The 23,241-nt window shown below is 37.5% G+C and overlaps 1 protein-coding gene across 3 annotated transcripts in view; it reads right to left on the bottom strand.

Annotated features, from left to right (window-relative positions):
- Window positions 1-23,241, bottom strand: part of G3BP1 (G3BP stress granule assembly factor 1) — a 38,778-nt gene that overhangs the window by 7,286 nt on the left and 8,251 nt on the right. For 2 of the 3 annotated variants that reach the window (XM_040630386.1, XM_040630387.1), the window contains exons 2-11: window positions 19,026-19,139; window positions 12,579-12,660; window positions 11,863-12,036; window positions 9,617-9,707; window positions 7,902-7,995; window positions 6,257-6,458; window positions 4,933-5,034; window positions 4,383-4,494; window positions 4,052-4,180; window positions 3,309-3,418 (exon numbers count right to left, since the gene is read on the bottom strand). In XM_040630386.1, coding sequence (XP_040486320.1) covers window positions 3,309-3,418; window positions 4,052-4,180; window positions 4,383-4,494; window positions 4,933-5,034; window positions 6,257-6,458; window positions 7,902-7,995; window positions 9,617-9,707; window positions 11,863-12,036; window positions 12,579-12,660; window positions 19,026-19,036 — 1,107 coding nt within the window. In that variant the 5' untranslated portion in view covers window positions 19,037-19,139. Of the gene's footprint in view, window positions 1-3,308; window positions 3,419-4,051; window positions 4,181-4,382; window positions 4,495-4,932; window positions 5,035-6,256; window positions 6,459-7,901; window positions 7,996-9,616; window positions 9,708-11,862; window positions 12,037-12,578; window positions 12,661-17,691; window positions 17,805-19,025; window positions 19,140-23,241 lie in introns of all 3 variants that reach the window. The other variant, XM_040630385.1, reaches the window with a different exon arrangement.

A 23,241-nucleotide genomic window follows, 5' to 3' on the forward strand; every position in this document is an offset into this window, starting at 1 on the left:
AGCAGCTTATATATCAGCTACATTCTCAGTTCAGTTTTTATTTCCAACTCAGAACACGTAATTCTCCCAATTACCAAATACATGCAAAGGTGGGAGTTAGGTATGCAAGCGAGTTCAAAAAAACACAACACAGCAGCACAAATAACTCTCACTGTACTTCTTAGAGCAAATCTTATTTTCCCATAGAATTACATAAATAGAATAATGTAAATAAGAATGGCCACCCTCCCCATGGATGTGAAGGCTTAGAATAATCTTCCATCATCACCTAATGTGGAAAGACTGTGCTGCACATTATTTATGCAAAGTACATACCCATCTCAAAAACATCATTCATTTCATCTAAACAGAACTGTAACAAAATGTTATTTGCCTTAAAGAAATTTTGGAAAATACTGAAGATAATAAAGATAACAGCTTAGCAAAGGAAAAAAAGATACATCCACCACACTACGTCTTGGGCCTTCTTTTTAGCCCAACAGATCTAAAGTAGAAAAAGGGTTACTCAAGAGCCAACGAATTCAATTTATGCTCCTCACTGGCACGCACTAGTTTTCTAAGTGACATATTTTTTTTAGATAAGTATCTAACAGTGCTTACTATGCAAAGATGTGTTCTGTGTGCTTTGCACCTATTATCTCATTTAACATCACAACCATCTGAGGGCTGTCATCTCACCTACTTGAGAGACCAGCAAATTAAGGGCCAGGAAGGTTAAGGAACTACTAACTCACAGGTCACAACATCATGAGCGATGGAAGCAGAACGTAAATGAAGGCATCCTGACAGCCAAGTATACACTTTAAGACACAACGCTACACTACAGCCTGTCAGACACCATGGTCATCAGTCTTACGGAAGCTATTTCTGTACTCATAAAAAATTACTGAAAAGAGTATGGTAGAAGCACCATCACAGTGAGAAGAGGGAAAGACAAGCTCCATCTGAAACTCCCAAAGGACAAAGGGGTGATATGAAAGTACACATGAAGAAACCTGCATTGGGCCTGGGGGGAGGGGTAGAGAAGCCCTCTTTATTACATTTTTTTTTTAAAGATTTCATTTATTTATTTGTCAGAGAGGGAGATCTCACAAGCAGGGGGAATGGTAGGCAGAGGAAGAAGCAAGCTCCCCACCGAGCAGGGAGCCTGACATAGAGCTCGATCCCAGGACCCTGGAATCATGACCTGAGCTGAAGGCAGACGCTTAACCAACTGAGCCACCCAGGCACCCAGGAAAGGTCTCTTTGGAACTCTAATTATAACATATTTAAAATTTTGATTGGTGGTGCCTGGGTGCTCAGTTAAGTATCTGCCTTCGGCTCAGGTCATGATCCCGGGGTCCTGGGATTGAGCCCCACATCTCTTTGCTTCTCCCTCTGCCCCTCCCCCTGTTCATGCCCTCTCACACTCTCAAATGAATAAAATCTTTAAAAATAATAAAATTGATTAAATACATATTTGTATTTGTACATTCATACATTATTTAACACTAAAATATTTAAAATACATATATAACTTTTTAATATTCACTCTATATAAACCTCTTCAAACACAGTAATCTGAAGCCCTGTTCTGCATACAATGAGAAAAACAAAACCATATTAAAGTCTGAAAGGTAAGGGAAGAGAGGTTGGGGTTGGGTATGTTTTTAAAGGTAGTAACTGAAGACATCTCTGAGGAGTTATCAGAAGAGTAGAAGCAATCTGAATGAGAAAAATGTACCAAACATACAGCTCCTTTCTGAGGAAATTTTATTTCAAAATATTCTTGCACATAAAGATGCCATGGCTTATCTGTGTGCATTAAATGAAACAAAACCCTTACCTTGGAAAACTAAGAAGCCAGTTATCAGGTCTGACCTCTTTTGGCCCACTGGGAATATCAGACCCTCTAAGGATGAATTCAAGGCTGCACCAAGAAGGCTGGCCACTGGATCCTTTTTACATGCTGAATGATGGATTTATGCACAAAGCCTATGGGACACTTCCAGGTTCGGTATTCAGTGGCTATGCTAAGATAAGCCACTGTTCTCTCATTTCTAAATGTTTTGCAGGAGATGCTTCATAAAAACAGTGGTCAAATAGTTTGAAAGATTAAATACAGATTTGCAGATTAAGGCTCACATAATGTTAGAACCACAACATTAAACTTTACAGTATAGCCATCAACACTGTGAAAAACATCAGAGATTCTACAGAACCTCAGGAAATAATGATCTACAACATTTCCATTACATGGAAATGTAGTTTTAATCCGTAGTTTTAATCTGCAGAGACTGAAATATCAGTTTTTGCCAAGGGCTGAGGACAGAGGATATGGAAAAGGACTGCTTAATGGATAAAGGGTTTACTTTTGATGAAAATGTTTTGTAAGAAGATAGGTGATGGTTACACAAAGTATAGTAAAAGCCACTAAATTTTACACCTTAAAATGGTTAATTTTATGTTAGGTGAATTTCACCTCAATTTTTTTTTTTAAGTGAGATTTTTAAACTCCCAGATCCATCTCAGTAAATATTTACACTTTTGTTCTTCTCTACTACTACTACTAAAAAGTGATTTTTTTGCTAATGAAAGATGTGGGGGAAGGGAAGGGTTCCTTAAGAACTACACAGTAGTAAGATTCCAATTCTACAAAATCCCTCTTATTATTAGAAAGTACTGGTAAAAAGAGATCTGTTAATAAAAGTGGTTCCAGGCAGGGTGACTCCAAACCTAGACAACTTATAAAATAAAAGGAGAAGGCTCCTCATAGTTAGTCCCAGGTAATAATCAAACCTGCTCGGGGGAAATTGGCTCTTAAATTATCTCAGCTAAAAGTTAACATTGTATTTCATCTCCTAAACCAGAACCCGCCCCACCCCACCCCCCAAGGAAAGAAATCTGCATCAATTTCAGTGCATTGGTAACTATTAGTTATTTCAATCTCTTCATTCAATGGCTCCAAAACTAAGTTATTTAGACAGATGTTTTGTTAAACTCCCAGTCAAGTCTTTCAACAGTAATGGCCAGTCACCATGGAATATATTACCCCAAACATGTTGGAATCAATTGTACTTTACTCATAAAACACAGTTTTAAGGATGAATACATTCAAAGATCTAAGATACTCTTGGAAAGAAAAAGGAAAGGAAAGGAAAGGAAAGGAAAGGAAAGGAAAGGAAGGAAGGAAGGAAGGAAGGAAGAAAGAAGAAAGAAAGAAAGAAAGAAAGAAAGAAAGAAAGAAAGAAAGAAAGAAAGAAAGAAGAAGAAAAAGAAAGAAAAAGAAAGAAAAAGAAAGAAAGAAATCAAGATGAAAAACTGCTTACCCTATTGCTAAGGACCTTCTGAACCGGCTCAGAATCATCAAACACAACAAAACCAAAATTGGGTAATTTCCCGCCACTGTTAATGCGTAGCTCCACCACATTCCCATAACCTGCAAGTGAACCACAGACTCTCAGATAACTGATCAGAACATTTCCTTTAAATATTACATGCACAGGATCCACTGATAGCCACTAGTCACATGTGGATATAGACCACCTGAAGTGTGGCAATTCCAAAATAAGAAGTGCCATTAAGTGTAATACACACTGGACTTCAAAGACTTAGTAGAGAAAAACATAAAATCTCTCTCATTTTTATGTGTTGAAATGATGTTTTAGATACACTGGGTTAAATAAAATATTAAAATTAAATTCTCCAGTTTCTTTTTACTTTTTAAAATGTGACCACTAAAAAAATAAAATGTGGCCACTAGAAAACTTAAAATTACACATGTGGCTAATGTATCTCTATTGGACAGCACTGCATTAGATGAATCTAGTGTTTAAAACTCAACCTACTTAGGGCACCTGGGTTGCTCAGTAGGTTAAGCGTCTGCCTTCGGCTCAGGTCAGGATCCCAGGGTCCTAGGATACAGTCCCATGCCAGGCTCCCTGCTCTGCAGGGAGTCTGCTTCTCCCCCTCCCTCACCTCCCACTCGTTCTCGAAAATCACTCTTGTTCTTGCTCTCAAATAAAGTCTTTAAAAAAATGTATAAATTTTAAATAAATAAATCTCAACCCACTCTGAAAAAAATCTTTAAGCTCCGATTTGTCCACTTCATGTGGCAGATTGCCAATGAAAAGTTGGTGACTATCAGGGTGTCTCACAATTCTTCGGGGTTCAACATCACCTTGCTCACCAGCCTCACGGACTTAAACAAAAACAGCAATGAAAGACAGAGAAAGACATTTTTCAGTGACTATTTCATTCAATAATTTTTTCCCCACCCCTCAACCCAGGTAATTCCATTAGCTCCAGAATTGTTTAAAGTAGAAAATATCAACCACCCCTCAGAAACAAGCTCTCACCTCAAATTCCCCCAAACTAAAGAAGTCACCCTTCTGAGCTCTTACTTGGTCTAGGGCCCCTCTGGGGAGGAATATTTATTCGTTGTTCTCGCACTCTTTGATCCCTCTGAGGCCTCTGCGGTGGAATCTGAGATTCAGGCTTAGACTCCGGACGAGGCTGAAAAATTTGTAAGTCAACTTCTGTGTAAAAACGAAGCAAGCTTATCTTTTTTCTTGTAGTTTCTCAGCTAACAGTAAGATTTAAAAGAGAAAATGACAGGGGCGCCTGGGTGGCTGTCGGCTGAGCATCTGACTCTTGATTTTAGTTCAGGTCATGATCTCAGGGTCCTGCGATCGAGCCTGATGTGGGGCTCTGCACTCAGTGCAGAGTGGGCTTGTCCCTGTCCCTTCCCTTGCGCAAGTGCATGCTAGCGTTCTCTCTCAAATAAATAAATCTAGAAGAGAAAATGATGATTCTCTCACAAAAGAAATTGTTAAAACCACCTTATACTCCTCTCTGCAAGATGTACCAGCTCCCACATTCTCTAAACCTGTGTGAAACCAAATTACATGAAATACAAGTAAATGTGCCTAATATACAAGCTTAGAAACTCACCTGTGAAGCTGGTACTTTAACAACATGAGGTGGTATCCCAGTAACTGGAACAGCTCCACTGGGTGGAAGGTTTTTACTGGTCACAGATGCCCAAGAAAATGTCTAAGGAAACAACAACATTAGTTGATTACCCATATCAAAACAATATAAATGCTATTAATTCTTCATTTCTTGTACATATGAATCACATTTTCACAGATAGGATAGAGTTTGTAAGTATCTCGAGATTCCTTTTCTCCCCCTACTTACAAATTTAGTACTAAAATTCCCTGGGACTAGTCATCAAGTACAGCAAAATACGAAAGGTTTAGAATCTTAAGAAGCTCCTTTCACTCAATTTCAAGTTTGTGAATCAAAGAAAATTCTCTCCTCCAAAATCAGCTCTTCCTATGTTTCCCCCAACTGATGGTACAAACATCAATTCAGTAACATCAACTTTAGAATTACCTTGGACACTTTTTCAACCCATTATCAAACTTACCAAATCTTGCTATTTACCTCATTATCTTCACTGCCACAACCCTAATCCCAGGTTATCAGTATTTCTCTCCAGGACTACTACAATAGCCACTTAATTAGTCATTCCTTCCCAATCCAGCCAACCTACTTTCTATCTGCTAGCTGAAGTTATTTCACATTTCTCTTTCCTACTCACCTAATCACTGCCAGAGAGACACCAAGAACACTGTTTAACCAATAGTCCCCATACCTAGAACAATGCCTAGCACAGAAGCACTTGAATTAACTATTACATAAATGACACAGGAACCCTGACCCCATAAATAACACATTAAAACATATTCCTTCACAGAGCAAACGTAAAGATTCTGTGATTTCAGTTAACATCACCCTGATGAGACTCAGGACTAACTGAAAAGCTTCAAACTTTTGAAATCAAGCGTTCTAATTAAAAGAGTAGCTATATTTCAATAGTTTCTTTCTACTTCTACTGTAAAGTTATCCTCAATTAGATTTCAGGAAAAAAAAGCAGGAAGAAGTCTATATAGACGATCACTTATTGGTTGTAACAAGCATGTCGTAATTTGAAACAAAATATTTTAAAAATGAGGGGTTATTGATATGGTGATAAAATAACACCTGAAATTTCTGGTCTAATAAAAAGTATTTAAGTTTCCTTGGGAGAGGAGGAGAGTTACTTCTAGAAAAGAACATGCATCTTACTTCTTATCTGAGGTATGGCTCAAAATGTAACAGGTTTCCCTGAACCAAAAAAATGTACCTACAAAAGTCAACATAACAATAATAAAGGAAAAGATCTTAAAAAATCAACCAGAAACAGCAACAATAAAGACATACTACATACCCTCAAGTCTTCCTGTACTGTCTGCGCGATGTCCGTAGGTGCTGGGGAAGAACTCTTCTGCGCATCCTCGGGAGCAGTGTCTTCCGACACTGGCTCAGACTTTTCCTCTTGGATTTCAGACACAGGTTCTTGCTCGGGTTCGGGTTCAGGATCTGGCTCTGGTTCAGCAACAGGTTCCTCTAAATGTTCTTCTAAGTCATTGCTTTCATGGGAAAATTTGAGAAATATCATTCTGCCTCTACTGATTTAGCAAGAAATTCCCAAGTACTTATTAACTATAGAGATCTGAACCAAAAAATAGCTCCCTCTCTCCAAAAAAAGATCCAGGAATTCCATCTCTGAATATTAAAACAGGATTTTTTAGAAGAGCACTCGAGGAGCAAATCTTAGCTGCAATCAGATTTGCTAAATTCTGATAAGCAAATACATCAAAATAGATCAAAATGAACCAAATCATGGTTTCTGTTACAATCCCAAAACTCATAATTTACCTACCACACCCAACAAAAGACTAATGGGCTGCGGGGAAGGGGAGGAAGAGTTTTTCAATGGGTACAGTTTTAGTTTTGCAAGATGAAAAGTTCTAGAGATTTGTTGCACGACTATGTGCATATAAACATTACCACACAGTGCACTTGAAAATGGTTAAGGAGGTAAATTTTATGTTACGCAATTTTTACCATCAAAAAGCTCCTCATAATAAAGAAATCACAAATAATTTTAGAGAAAAAAAGACATTAGTTACGATTCAGAATACTAGCTTTTTTTTTTTTTTTAAGAGTTTATTTATTTATGTGACAGAGAGACAGCCAGCGAGAGAGGGAACACAAGCAGGGGGAGTGGGAGAGGAAGAAGCAGGCTTCCAGCGGAGGAGCCCGATGTGGGACTCGATCCCAGAACGCCAGGATCACGCCCTGAGCCGAAGGCAGCTGCCTAACAACTGCACTACCCAGGCGTCCCCAGAATACTAGCTCTTAAAACTTCCACATGAATCACAAGAAATGTTGGTTAATGTTGCAGCTCCCCTCCCCCCGAAATTCTAATTTGGCATGTTTGTGGTGGGACAACAGATTATTTTCAACCAGCAACCCAGGTGAATAATGTGGGTTAGTCCATCGCCACACCTTGAGAAACACATGAAAATATCCTTTAAGCACTAAATACTAACACTAAGGGTGTCGTATCACATGGCAACAAGTAAATATTCATTTCTATTCCTATCAAACAGATTTCTGTTCTGGAAACAGAGGAAAAAACACAGCTTAAGACAGTCACACCTTTAGGTCTGAGTTAATTATTGAAATTAACTGCTATTTAATTCATGTCTGAATTTCTATCCATTTATGCCTGATCTTTAAAGAAGTCCTTGAACATATTTATTTCCCCCCCAAAGCACTTAATGCAATGCCCTGATGTATTAAATACTTGATAAGAAATCCCAAAATCTATTTTTCACTTACTGCCAACCAAATTATAATATTTTTCTTAACTCAGAGATATCAAAAGCAAAACCTTTCTTCTAGGAAATTACTGTTATATTCTGAGATAATTCTGAGAGAATATACGACTGCCCTCCAACAAAGGGAAAGATGACACAACCCAAATTCTCATGCAGCTCTGGACAGATGAACAAAGTTTTTCTTACCTGACAGTCTGATCATAGAAAGTTCCAGAATCATCAGGTACCACCTCAGGTGTCTGCTGTCTTTCTTCAGGTTCCTCTACCTCTTCCTCAGATTCTGTATTAAAAAAAAAAAAAATTTTTCAAGTAATTAGTGCTTAATTCTCAAATACAGATGACCCCTGAACAAGAGGGTCTGAACTGTACAAGACCGCTTATATGCAGAGTTTTCTTGATAAATACAGTACAGTTTTGTAAATGTATTTTCTCTCCCCTATAATTTTAATAGTATTTCCTCCTCCTTTTCTCTAGCTTAAAGAATACAGTATATAGGGGCGCCTGGATGGCACAGCGGTTAAGCGTCTGCCTTCGACTCAGGGCGTGATCCTGGCGTTCTGGGATGGAGCCCCACATCGGGCTCCTCTGCTATGAGCCTGCTTCTTCCTCTCCCACTCCCCCTGCTTGTGTTCCCTCTCTCGCTGGCTGTCCCTATCTCTGTCAAATAAAAATAAAATCTTTAAAAAAAAAAAAAAATACAGTATATAATACATATACAAAATATGTGTTAACTGACCATTTATAATATCAGTAAAGCTTCCAGTCAACAGTAGACTATTAGTAATTAAGTTTTTGTACAGTCAAAAGCTATACAGGGATTTTCAACTGCGTGGGGGGGGGGTGAGTGCCCCTAAACCCCATGCTGTTCAAAGGTCAGTTTTATATTCACTTTCACAATGCTCATCATGATCAAAAAAGTAATGAGGTGGGTGGAGGTATGGGTTAAATACGTGTTGGGGATTAAGATGTGTACTTGTTGTGATAAGCACTAGGTGTTGTACGGAAGTGTAGAATCACTTTATCTTATACACGAAACTAAAAAAAAAGTAATGAAATAAGCGCACGCGCGCGCACACACACACACATATATAAATAAAGCACAGCAATTTGGTAGTATCACGGCAAAGGCTTTTAAGGACAGAATTAAGACTATTATAGTGTTTGGGTTAAAAACACAGGCGTCTGAGGTGATACCGCCCATAATCCAGTGCAGGCTCTACCACCTAAGTAGCTATACAGTATCAGGCAAATTTCTTCTCTGTGTCTCAGTGCCCTAATCCATTAAATGAGAATAGTACTTAAAGTACTTATTTATAAGCCTGCTGTATTACACAATAAACATAAAGCACTTAGAATCATTTCAGCCATAGAGAAAACACTAATATACTAATTATTATTAGTGTTTAGAGACAATTTGTCATGGGTTTCTCATGTATCTGCACATCTTACAACTAAGGCAATGGCTACCCTTTCTTTCAAAAATCTATGGAGCAAACAGCCTCAGAAAAATAGTGTCTCCCTCCAGGGCAAAGGTCAGGTATGTTTACTGCCCGTTATAAAAGATTTTGATTCCTTAAACTTAGGGTTCCACCCCTACAATGCACCCCACTCCAACGCAGGTATCATCTGGACTTCGTTGTGTCCTGTGGAAATTATGACAATAATGCTTAACACTGTTGCAGTGAGTAACTATGTACTACTGACTTAGGAGTTTTAGGTCTTCCATGAAACAGGCTAACCTATTAGCTCCAGGTAGGTTAAAAACTCAGACCCTTGCTCAGTCTTTGACAATTAGAAGTTATTAATGAAGAATACAGAGTATAATAAAAACATTCAAGAAATCCATACTCTCTTCAAGTCAACCTCATGCCATCAAAAATAAATTTAGACAAGTAACTTACCCTCCTGAGGCTCAGTGACAAAGCCACCAAAGACCTCATCTTGGTATCTGAAGATATCATTGTGAACGTAGAACTTATTTGCAACAGAGCCCTGAAATGCCAACAAAAACTTTTTATTTATTCAGCAGACTTTCAAAAAGCCAAATCACCCTACACTGGTGATTCTCAACTAAGGAAAATACTGCACCATGAGAAGACATCTGGCAGTATCTGGAGAGATTTCACTTTTCACATGGGGGAGTGCAACTGATCCTATTGAGAAGAGGGCAGGGATGCTGCGAAACAACCCACAATGCACAGAACAGCCAGCCACAAGAAAATTATTCAGCCCAAAATGTTAGTAACACCAAGGATGAAAAACCCTGCTCTACATTACAGCCATTAAAAACTACACTCAAATATACCGCTTCCTTAAAATACCAGCAGACAGATACCCAAACACTGGTAAAGATCTAAATATGTCAGATGACGCACACCTCCAATCATTTTTTGAACAGTATATATTATCAATTGCAGCAGGTATTTAAAATTCCCTTAATCTGTATTCAACAATATTGATACGAGCACCCAACAGTGGTAGAGCTGAAAAGGTCTGCCCACACTAGGTAGAAGACACACGGAGTATAAATTCAACTATGTCATTAACTAGCTTGTCTCCCCATCTTTAAAAAAAAAAAATGTTACCACCTTACAGCTTTGAGTGTTAGTATTTGCTTTGAGACAGCTCATTAACAATGCATCATACTAAGGTAATGTTAGATTCTTCCCCTTTAATGGGAAAAGGAACTTTAAGCAAACTGGAAACTGATAATCATATCCCACATAACTCTTTGTATAGTTAGAAGTCCATCAAGTTTTACACTACAGATAATCTAAGCCATCCTCTAAAACTCATGACTAAAATGAAACATATTTTTCAAAAAGACAATCAAGTTATTCTAAGAGTAAAAGGATAGGGGTTTTAGATTCATCATTCTGAACAGAAATTATCTTAAGGATAATGTTAGAGACACATCTAATCGCTACTGAGCCATTTCCACATGCTTATGCAGATAGTCCTGACTCTGTTCAGTCTGCACTAGTCAGACAGTACAAATATAATTATTCAACATAAACCTGTGGCCCTTTCATGATGAGCATGGTAACTAAGAAGAACCAGGGCTCCTTGAGGAAACAATAGATTCCAGAACAGGGGCTGGGGCTAGAGCAAGGAAAGACCAAGATGAGCCTGAAACATCTTGGTACACAAAAGTTATAAAGTGCTCCCCTTGCCAAAAACAACAGAAGCCAGCTTGAAGGAGCTCAGACTTAACAGATCTGGGACATTTTAGACATGAAGTTAATTAGTGAGTTAAATCCATTAAATAGACAAAGACTCCAAAAATAACAGCAGATACAAAGTGGAGTACTTTACTGTAAAATGTCAACTAATGAATACCAAATGATAGAAATAATCACCATTTCTAACCATCACTCCAGCAAGAATGCAAAAACTACCAAAGTTTTTGCACAGTCTCAAAGACAGCAACCACTATTTACAATAAGAAAAATAAAAATGCTAATTTCACAGTGGCAAAACATGGTGACCATCACCTTAACTAAATAATCAATTGTTAACATCACTAATAGACAGGACTGACAAAATGACATCTAGCGCCTTCCTAATGTGAGGCAGTGAAGGACTAATGTGTGTATAACCTGAATCTAATCATTAAGAAATATCAGACAATTCAAACTGAGATATTCTACAAAGTACTTTGATTGTGCTCTTCAAAAATGTCAATGCCGTGAAAAAACAAAAATTAGAGAATTACTGCACATTAAAGGAGACTGAAGAGACATGACAGCTGTATTATATTACATGTAATCCTGGATTTAATCTTGAACCAGGAAAAAAAAAAATACCATAATACATTATTGGGACAATCACCAAAAATATGGGCTACAGATTGCTAACTGCATTAACATCAGTACTTTCTAAATTTGATACCTGTACTGTGTTATGAAAGAGTATTCCTTACACTTAGGAAATGCTCACTGAAGTACCTACGGATGACCAGGCATGATGTCTCCAACCTATTTTCAAATGGTTCTGAATTAAAATGACAGGTAAACAGAAAAACTGTTGGCAGTGGTTCTAGGTAAGGAGTATGAATTATTGTTCTATTATTACAACTTTTCTTTAAGTCTGAAGTCTCAAATGAATAGTTTCTAAAAAGATATGCATAACCTTTCTTTTATCATACCTCAGGAGCAAGCACAAATGTCTGCATGAATCTCCTCAAAGCCTGGTTGTTATTAGAGAGCAACCCCATCACCTGGACCACTACACCATCATTCAGAGTGGCATGAGCATCAACATGGCGAATCTTAGTGTGGCAATTGGTAAAGTTTTGTGACATCACTTTCCTATGGATCTCCTAAGGAATCAAGGCAAGAGTTAATGACGTAAAATTGACACAATCTCCAACAACAAAGAACTTCCTAATACAACACAAGTAGAGAGAATTTGCATGTTTAAATTACAAACTACACAGCCCCTACTCTAATTTGCCTTAGAACAGTTTATTCCCAGTGACCACCTTGAGCTTTTTAAAACTGTCCTGAATTGACATACCTAAAAAATGTTTACAGTAAATGATCCCCATGCTAAAACAAATTACCTCCTAAACAAAAAACTTTCAGAATACATCACTCAAAATGAACAAACGTGACACCACCCTAAGCTTTCCAAGGGCTATAGTATTTACAGTTACTGAATACCAAAATTTCTAAAACGTGACACCACCCTAAGCTTTCCAAGGGCTATAGTATTTACAGTTACTGAATACCAAAATTTCTAAAAAAGAAATAAAAAATGTGATCTTTAAGTATCAGTAAATTTACTAAATATGTATCTGCCCCAATTGCATGGATTATTTTCTAGCTGCATAACAACCTACAGAAAGCTTGGGATGCTTACTTTCTGTCCATAGACAGCATCTGCTGGCTTTCCATTTGAATCCAATCCCCCATGGACATATGAAGAGTTCTTTCCATAAAATCTGAAAAACAGAGAGATAATTTGTCACTTTCAAGTAGCCTAAGACTAGATACTTACTTTTCATGTTTGGTATCCACTTGCTTCACTGACAGACTCCCAGAAGCAAGATGAGTTTTTTCATTTCTGTATGCAATCATAGATCTACCCACTTCATGTCACTCAATATTTGCTGAACGGAAATAGATTTGGTCAATGAGGCAGAACACTTATTTTATAAGACATAAGCTCCAGATTTCAGAGAAGGATGATTGTGTTGGGAAAGATCTTGTAGTTCATGTCAGGAAGGCTTCTTAGAATGAAACAGAAGTTCCTGTTTTCACTCTAGAAGAAAACAAGCAGTTTTGATACAGGTAAGGGTATCTATACTCTCCCCATTGGCTTGGAGAATCCAATCCTTTTATGTATCTAAGAATGCACATGAGGGGTTTCCATTAAAAACCCAGTAACTGGGGAGCCTGGGTGGCTCATTTAAGTCTGACTATTGATCTCAGCTCAGGTCTTGATCTCAGGGTCATGAGAGTTCAAGCCCCACACTGGGCTCCATGCTGGGCACGGAGCCTACTTAAAATAAAAACTCAGTAACTCATGCAGGTGAGGTTTTAAGAGTAATTTTTAAAAATTTCTACTGATGCATTAAGAGCTTCAAACTTTAATTCCCCATAGCTTTAATCCACCTATTCCCTCAAGTGTTTTGTTTTCATTTTAATACTGCGTCAGAAAACCTGGCACAGACAAAACCAAAGTGCCCCAACGCACAGATAACTGCTATTAGAATTTCTTGATAACTATACTACAGGTATACAACTTTTCACAGATGAATCTATACATGTCATTCGACATCCCGATTCTACCTGCCCCGCCTGACCCACAGATACCCCAAGGGTACCCTGCAAATTTTAAAGTTATTGAAAGGCTGCATGTCAGCCAGTGAATCAGTTCACTGCTGGCTAATCCACTTTTTATCACAGGTATACCTCAGAGACACGTAAGTTCGGTTCCAGACCCACGCAATAAAAAGAATACTGACATAAATGGAGTCAAAAATTTTTTTGGTTTTCCAATGCATATAAAAGTTATGTCTACACTATAGTCTGTTAAGTGTGAATTAGCATTTTTTTTAAAGATTTTATTTATTTATTCGATAGAGATACAGACAGCCAGCGAGAGAGGGAACACAAGCAGGGGGAGTGGGAGAGGAAGAAGCAGGCTCATAGCGGAAGAGCCTGATGTGGGACTCGATCCCATAATGCCCTGAGCCGAAGGCAGATGCTTAACCGCTGTGCCACCCAGGCGCCCCTGCAATAGCATTTCTATAAAAACAGTGTACATACCTTAATTAAAAAACACTTAATTGCTAAAAAAAAAAAAAAAAAAAAAAAAGCTAACCCTCACTTGAGCTTTCAGGGAGTCCTAATCTTTTTTGCTGGTGGAGGGTCTTACCTCAGTGTGGATGGCTGCTGACTGATCAGGGTGGTGGATGCAGAAGTCTGGGGTGGCCATGCCAATTTCTTAAAGACAACAATGAAGCTTTCCCCCATCGATTGACTCGTCCTTTCACTAACAATTTCTCTATAGCATATGATGCTGTTTGACAGCATTTTATTCAGAGAACTTCTTTCAAAATTAGGAGTTAATCCTCTCAGTTAACCCTGACACTGTTTTAACAACTCAATCTATGTAATATCCTATCATGTTGTCATTTCAACAATCTTCACAGCGTCTTCACCAATAGATTCCATTTCAAGAAACCACTTTCTTTGCTCATCCGTAAGCAATTCCTCATCTGTTAAAGTCTTACCATGAGATCACAGCAATTCAGTCCCATCTTCAGACTCCATTTCTCATTCTTGTTCTCTTGCTATTTCTACCTCATCTGCAGTTACTTCCTCCACTGAAGTTTTGGACCCCTCAAAATCATCCATGAGGGCTGGAATCAACTTCTTCTCAACTCCTGTTCATCTTGATATTTTGACATGTTCCTACGAATCACTTCCAACAATACAAGGCTGTTTCACCTACACTGAAAATCTGTTGTGTAATGTAGCCACCGTCATGAATTACTTAGCTAGATCTTCTGAAGAACTTGCTGCAGCTTCCACATCAGTACTTGCTGCTTCACCTTGCACTTTATTTTATGGAGACAGCTTCTTCCCTTAAACCTCAGGAATCAACTTGTCTGGTAGCTTCAAACTCTACTGCAGCTGCTGCTTCACCTCTGCCAGCCTTCACAGAATTGAAGAGTGAGGGCCCTGCTCTGGATTAGGCTTTGGCTTAATGGAATGTTGTGGCTTGTTCAATCTTCAAACTACTCAAACTTTCTCCATATCCACAATAAGGCTGCTCTGCTTTTCATCCACTCGGTTTGTTCATTCGAGTAGCAGTTTTAATTTCAAAAACTTTTCTTTGCACTCAAGAACTTAGCTAACTGGCCCAAGAGGCCTAGCTTTTGGCCTATTCCAGCTTTCAACATTCCCTCCTCATTAAGCTTACTTCCAGCTTTTGATGTGAAGGAAGAGACATGGGACTCTTCCTTTCACTTAACAGTTAAAAGCCATTGTAATAAGGTTAAATAACTGGCCTAATTTCAATATTGTCGTGTCTCGGAATAGGGAGAGAGATGGGGTACAGCCTGGCGGTGGAGGAGTCAGAAGACATGAAACATTTAATGAACATTAAGTTCACAGTCTTATATGGATGAGTATGAGCCCCAATATAATTGTAACAACAGAGATTACTGATCACAGATTACCATTAACAAATATAATAATAAAAAAGTTTGAAATATTGTGAGAATTACCAAAATGTGACAAAGATACAAAGTAAGCAAATGTTGGAAAAATGGCACCAATAAACTTGCTCCACCTAAGATTACCACAAACCTGTAATTTGCAAAAAATATCTGCAAAGCACCTTAAAGCAAAACACAATAAAATGAGATATGCTTGTATATCTAAGCTGTACTTCAGAGATAAAATGTAAAAAAAAAAAAAAAAAAGAGGTGTTGGAGTCAATAAATACCAGTATTGACAAGAAATACATTAATTCACTTAGTTATCTTTCAACTCCTGCTCCTTTTCAAATTCCAAACTTACCTAACCTCTGAGGACACAGAATCAAATTTTGACATAAAACACAAAAATAAGAAAAAAGGGAAAAGGCTGAATGAAAACCTGTTCAATCACTTAATAATGTCAACACTAGCAAATTTTTAACCCCTTACCATCTTTATCTACAAAGTAAAGTTATCCTAAGAAAGTCTTACTAAAGGTTTTTGTAAAGATCAATAGGAAACAGGTGAAAGCATTTGGAAAATTGTAAAGCCTTAAAAAAAAAACACACAAGGTGTTTTCCATTTTCGGAGCAAGGACTCAAAACAAATTTATAATTTTTCTTTTGCACCCAATGAGCATATAATGTCCAATATGCAAGTTGATCAAAGTATAGAGGAAAATAGTCTGGTCCAGCAAATACACATTTTAGAATCTCTAAGCAATATTCTAGGAGCGCCTAGATGGCACAGTCGGTAAACGTCCAACTCTTGGTTTCAGCCCAGGTCGTGATCTCAGGGTCATGAAATCGAGCCCTGAATCCAGTTCCACACTCAGCTCGGAGTCTGCTTAGGACTCCCCCGCACCCCCGCCAACGCCCCTGCATGCATGTGCACACTCTCACTCTAATAAAATACATCTTTAAAAAAAAAAGAACTTAAAGTCCACATAAACAGACATATTTATAGTCCTGTATAACGCAGGACTGTTTCTAAGAGGAAATAATGAAAGCAACCAACAAATTCATCACTGGGGATTAAAGTATGCTATATCTCTATAAAATAAAAACTATGTGGATACTAAAATTAATGTGATACATGTAGTACCCTTAAAGAGGATCCCAGATCATCAAGTAAAAAAGCTACAAGTGGGACGCCTAGGTGGCTCAGTCGGTTAACTGTCTGTTCTGCTTTTGACTCAGGTCATCATCTCATCTCAGGGTCCTAGAATCGAGCACCACATGAGGCTCCCTGCTCAGCAGGGAGTCTGCTTCTCCCTCTCCCCCAGTTTGTGCTCGCTAGCTCTCTCTCAAATAAGTAAATAAAATCTTAAAAAAAAAAAAAAAGCTAAAAGACAGTATGTAAAAAATGTTTGCATATACAGAAAAAAATTGTAAACATGTTTTACTAAAGCTTTCCACGTTTATTTCATAACTAAATTTGTAAGCCTATACCATTTGCACTGAAGTTTCCCCAATTTTTAAAAACATCAACACAAAAATATTACAGGAATAATCTTCAACACATTCTTACTAAATATTCATGATTCACCAAAAAACAGCACAAAAAAACAGAAAAGCATAAATACTATACCTTTACATTTTCAGACACTATTTAATGTGTAAGTTTAGATAACTTAGTCTAATCTCTTTCTACTTGTATATTCTATTTAAAATTATAATTTTAGGGGGGCGCCTGGGTGGCACAGCGGTTAAGCGTCTGCCTTCGGCTCAGGGCGTGATCCCGGCGTTATGGGATCGAGTCCCACATCAGGCTCTTCCGCTATGAGCCTGCTTCTTCCTCTCCCACTCCCCCTGCTTGTGTTCCCTCTCTCGCTGGCTGTCTCTTTCTCTGTCAAATAAATAAAATCTTAAAAAAAAAAAAAATTATAATTTTAGGGACACCTGGGCGACTCAATTAAGCATTTGACTCCTGATTTCAGCTCAGGTCATGATCTCGGGGATAGTCCTACCACAGGCTGGACGCTCAGCAGGGAATCTGCGTGAGATTTCTTCTCCCTCACCCTCTGCCCCCACCCTTGGTAGCGCATGTGCATGCTCGCTCTCTCAAATAAATAAATCTTTAAAAATCTTTTAAAAAAATAAAATTATAATTTTAACAGAAATCATTTACTGGTTCTTAGGTACCAAGCCCTATTATTCAACACCCTACAAGGTGCATGATGCATAAGAGACCCTAAAGTATTAAGTACCCACATGCTAAAAAACTTCAGATGATGCAGGGCAAAAAACCACAACGTTTTACCTGTGTAGCATGTCTGGGGCCTGGTTCAGCAGCGTGTAATACTGTCTCACAAATTCCCGCCCGACCAGCAGGGGACTAGGCTTCTCCATAACCATTGCTTTGGTCAATTCAACCTGGAAAAAAAAAAAGTCAACTATGTTCAACGTGAAATACCAAGTACAAGGGGGGAAAGTAGCACGGGAGAAAACTGAATTATTTAACTAAAACCAACTCAAAGTAAGACAAGGCACAGCAACAGTTTTTGGTTTTAAAAAATAAAGACCATAAGAACAAATAAAACCCACACAGACCAGGTGAGATTTTTAGTCAAATTTATTGCAACAAGCTGAATGGCGGGGGCGGGGGGGGTCGTCATGATAAAGAATTCATCATTATTCCCAATTTCTTTAAAATGAATATAAGAACGTCAAAGGTCCATGTTTCCAGCAATCACCCTATCATAACTTCTATTTTTAAACCCAATTAAGAGTGTTCCAGTTCTAAGATTCCAAACACAATCTCATTTGTGGCAATATTAGATTCAAGGGTGATAAATAAATATAGCTTTGACACATACGCACATATGATCACATTTTTAGTCAAACTAAATCAGGAAAATTTTTAGTACCTTTAATAGAGAACCACAAAATCTAAAAATTCTAAGCTTACTTTATGATGAAACCAAAAATAATCTGGAAATGGGCAACTTAAAATGTTTTTACTCAACAAAATGATCTTAACGCTTCAAAATCATGATGATTTAAAGTTAGTATCTTTAGGGGCGCCTGGGTGGCGTAGTCGTTAAGCGTCTGCCTTCGGCTCAGGGCGTGATCCCAGCGTTATGGGATCGAGCCCCACATCAGGCTTCTCCGCTAGGAGCCTGCTTCTTCCTCTCCCACTCCCCCTGCTTGTGTTCCCTCTCTCGCTGGCTGTCTCTTTCTCTGTCAAATAAATAAAATCTTAAAAAAAAAAAAAATTATAATTTTAGGGACACCTGGGCGACTCAATTAAGCATTTGACTCCTGATTTCAGCTCAGGTCATGATCTCGGGGATAGTCCTACCACAGGCTGGACGCTCAGCAGGGAATCTGCGTGAGATTTCTTCTCCCTCACCCTCTGCCCCCACCCTTGGTAGCGCATGTGCATGCTCGCTCTCTCAAATAAATAAATCTTTAAAAATCTTTTAAAAAAATAAAATTATAATTTTAACAGAAATCATTTACTGGTTCTTAGGTACCAAGCCCTATTATTCAACACCCTACAAGGTGCATGATGCATAAGAGACCCTAAAGTATTAAGTACCCACATGCTAAAAAACTTCAGATGATGCAGGGCAAAAAACCACAACGTTTTACCTGTGTAGCATGTCTGGGGCCTGGTTCAGCAGCGTGTAAATACTGTCTCACAAATTCCCGCCCGACCAGCAGGGGACTAGGCTTCTCCATAACCATTGCTTTGGTCAATTCAACCTGGAAAAAAAAAAAGTCAACTATGTTCAACGTGAAATACCAAGTACAAGGGGGGAAAGTAGCACGGGAGAAAACTGAATTATTTAACTAAAACCAACTCAAAGTAAGACAAGGCACAGCAACAGTTTTTGGTTTTAAAAAATAAAGACCATAAGAACAAATAAAACCCACACAGACCAGGTGAGATTTTTAGTCAAATTTATTGCAACAAGCTGAATGGCGGGGGCGGGGGGGGTCGTCATGATAAAGAATTCATCATTATTCCCAATTTCTTTAAAATGAATATAAGAACGTCAAAGGTCCATGTTTCCAGCAATCACCCTATCATAACTTCTATTTTTAAACCCAATTAAGAGTGTTCCAGTTCTAAGATTCCAAACACAATCTCATTTGTGGCAATATTAGATTCAAGGGTGATAAATAAATATAGCTTTGACACATACGCACATATGATCACATTTTTAGTCAAACTAAATCAGGAAAATTTTTAGTACCTTTAATAGAGAACCACAAAATCTAAAAATTCTAAGCTTACTTTATGATGAAACCAAAAATAATCTGGAAATGGGCAACTTAAAATGTTTTTACTCAACAAAATGATCTTAACGCTTCAAAATCATGATGATTTAAAGTTAGTATCTTTAGGGGCGCCTGGGTGGCGTAGTCGTTAAGCGTCTGCCTTCGGCTCAGGGCGTGATCCCAGCGTTATGGGATCGAGCCCCACATCAGGCTTCTCCGCTAGGAGCCTGCTTCTTCCTCTCCCACTCCCCCTGCTTGTGTTCCCTCTCTCGCTGGCTGTGTCTCTCTGTCAAATAAATAAATAAAACCTTTAAAAAAAATTAAAATAAAAAAAATAATAAAGTTAGTATCTTTAGTATCTTTGAATATTAAAGGCAGCTGGCACACAGTAAGCCCTCAATTACTGTCAGTTATTATCAAAATAAAACTTTTTGGAAAAAATATTTGGCATGAGATAATCCAACTTTTCATTTGAGGAGATAATTATCCTGAAGTTAAACATACAGGCAAACAGACAGACATGTACAGATCAATTACAGTATAAAAGGCAAGAAATTTTATTTCACTTTTCTCAAACGTTGGGCAAAACACACTGGTCAATTCTCAACAATTTGTGGAGATCTGTTTATCCTTTTCTAGTCCATCTGCATTATTCTTCACCAAAACCTAAGAAATTAGTTCAAGGCCGGTCTGCATTTTCTCCAGATTACAGGCACTAGACCAATACAGAATACCTTCCCAGGCATACTGGAGAGTAGTTTACCTGCAGGCACGGTTAAGAGAATATCAATAACAAGACTCTGGATCTTGAGTCTTAAACTAATGCACTTAGACTAAGGCAGAATGAGAAATTGTTGTTTTCCTTTCGTGGTTCACAGTCTTAAAAAAAAAAAGATGATTTCAGATGTTCTTACTGATCCTAAATTTTTCAGAACTTCAAAGTTATAGCTGGACACTAGAAGATATTAACAGTCATCTAGCTTGTGGTTTTCAAGTTTTAAGATTTCCCATTACTTTATTTAAACCACAGCAACTGCACTTTTTTATGTATTACGGTTCCCATATAAACTTTTCCTTTCTTTGGGCTTAGCTACGGTCTTCGAAAATCACGAACATCTGACCGAACCTCAAATAAAAGGAAAAATCCAATGCGATTCCATCACATTCCCAGATCTCACAACTAGTTTCACAAATGGAAGACAGCTCTCCCAAATCCACAGAAACTGGTAGTTAATCTCACCTTCACGCCATTAAACTGTACTTGCATATTTTCTGATACACAAAGAGGCTGAAGAGAAAGCTCTGATTCCCTCTATTATCCAAAATATTTAATACATCCACAATATAAAAAGCAATTTAAAGGGAACCTTCACAATGGGACAGATCAAAGAAAACAGTACACAGTAAGCAATCCCCTATTTTTCTATTGTAGTTGCACTCGCTTCTCTTGAGTACTGTCCGCTCTTATTACTGTCAATATTACAAATGTGATTACTAGACCAGTAATATCAACCTAACTGGATCCTTTGATGCTGCCAAGTAGTATCATTAGAATATAGATTACTAAAAATCATTTTACCAAATACTACTTTCTCATATCCAATATTCCTATGCAATGATAAAAAGCCTCTAGATTATATATCACAGGTAAGAAAAATTATAATCTGTAGACCACCTCTAGAACTTCTCTTTTCCCTTTCTTCGAGATTACCTATATAATTCAAATTAAAAGAATAAAGAAAGCTCATTTTGGTTTGATTACACCATTATAAATATTTTATTTCAGGTCATCCCCCTAAAGCCAAGAAAAAAGTAAAGCTAAACATTTATATGCTAAATTGATCTTCATCTCATTTGTGGGTTTTTCTTAAATTATTAATTCTGAAGCCAATACTAAAATCCATATCATTTACCAAGTTTCCAACATTTTCTTTATTAATGGTTTAATATAATCGAATATTTTAGGTTCTCAATTAGCATTTTTTATTTTTTCCAAATAGATGGTACTTTATTTAGGACTGAAATTTTCAACTTCAGAAACATGCAATAGCTATGTTGAAACCAAATTTTCAATACTCTACTACTCAAGTTACAAGTTTTAATGACTGTCATCAGCATTGCCTTAAATACCCTTGCAGACTCCTAAGGCTTATGTTTACACTACAAGCACTATATAATTCCATTAACGTAGAAGCTCTGGCTCTTAACAGTCTCTCCTTTAGCTCTTCTATAATAGGAACCAATGAATTCAAAAGGAAATAATAGCACTATTTAAAAAGAATATTCCTGTTAAAAAAAAAGAAAAATAATCCCATCAATTACATATCAATAAAACAAAAAAATAACATTCCATGTAACTAAATATGCACAGCATTTTATTAAAAAGAAACTATATTGTTTCACTGCGAAAAAAAAAAAAAGACTGATTTCTAAATTAAAACAGCCAAAAATTTCAAGAATTCTACATTAGTCAAGGTCAGATAAAACATTTTGAAAAAAGAATACAAGCTTCTTCCCAAATGTTAAGTTTCTTAAGAAGAGAGACCATTTCTTATATAACTTTCTATCCCCAAAACTTAAGTGTCTGACAAAAAATAGAAAGTTTTCTCTCGTTCAACATTCTCACACAAAAAATGAGAATTCTATACAAGCAAAAAACGGATTTCTGATCATCCCTCTGTTAGGTTTTTCAGAAGTTAGATGAAGATAACAGACACAACACTGTTTCTTTAATGACTAAGAAAAGGCCCAAGAGAAAAGTAACCTAAGGTGCTACAAACCAGAAAGTAGTTACCTGAGAGGGACGTGACTGGAAAGGCCCATAGGGAAACTGAGGGAGGGGGTGGGTTAGAGAAATGTATGTAAAGTTAACCCTCAAATACCCACCCAACTCACAGCTGAAAATCCACATAACTTGTGACTCCCCAAAAACTTAGCCTACTGCTGACCAGAAGCCTTACCAGTTAACAAACGATACATGTTTTGTATATTACATGTATTATATACTGTATTCTTACAATAAAGCTAGAGAAATGAAAATATTAAGAAAATCATAAAGAGACATTACATTTCCAGCATCATTCTATATTAAAAAAAAAAAAATCCATGTACAAGTGGACCCCAGAGTTCAAATTCTTATTCAAGAGTCAACTGTTCTGGGGTGATGATTATGAATATTCAATAGGAAAACCTTTTCAAACTGAGTCCTTAAATTCTATGATTTCATCGTTTGTAAATTACACCTCCAAAATTCTATATAAAAAATGCTTTCAGGGATGCCTGGGTGGTTAAGCGTCCAACTCTTGATTTTGGCTCAGGTCATGCCCTCAGGGTGGTGAGATCGAGGCCCACATCAGGCTCCCCACTCAGTGCAGGGTCTGCTTGAGATTCTCTCCCTCTGCCCTTCCCCTCCCTCTGATAAATAAATAAAATTTAAAAAAGAAAAATCCTTAAGGAGGGAAAGACACTGAACATGACCTTCAGTTTACCAGTTTTCACTGAACCCTCCAAATCTAAGGCAAATCTAAAACTGAGTGCTCTAGTGTAGAACAGTGAAAAAGTATTTGAAATGCAATAAAAAGAA

The sequence above is a fragment of the Ursus maritimus genome, unplaced genomic scaffold (assembly GCF_017311325.1).
Source record: "Ursus maritimus isolate PB19 unplaced genomic scaffold, ASM1731132v1 scaffold_15, whole genome shotgun sequence".
Lineage (NCBI taxonomy): Eukaryota > Metazoa > Chordata > Mammalia > Carnivora > Ursidae > Ursus > Ursus maritimus.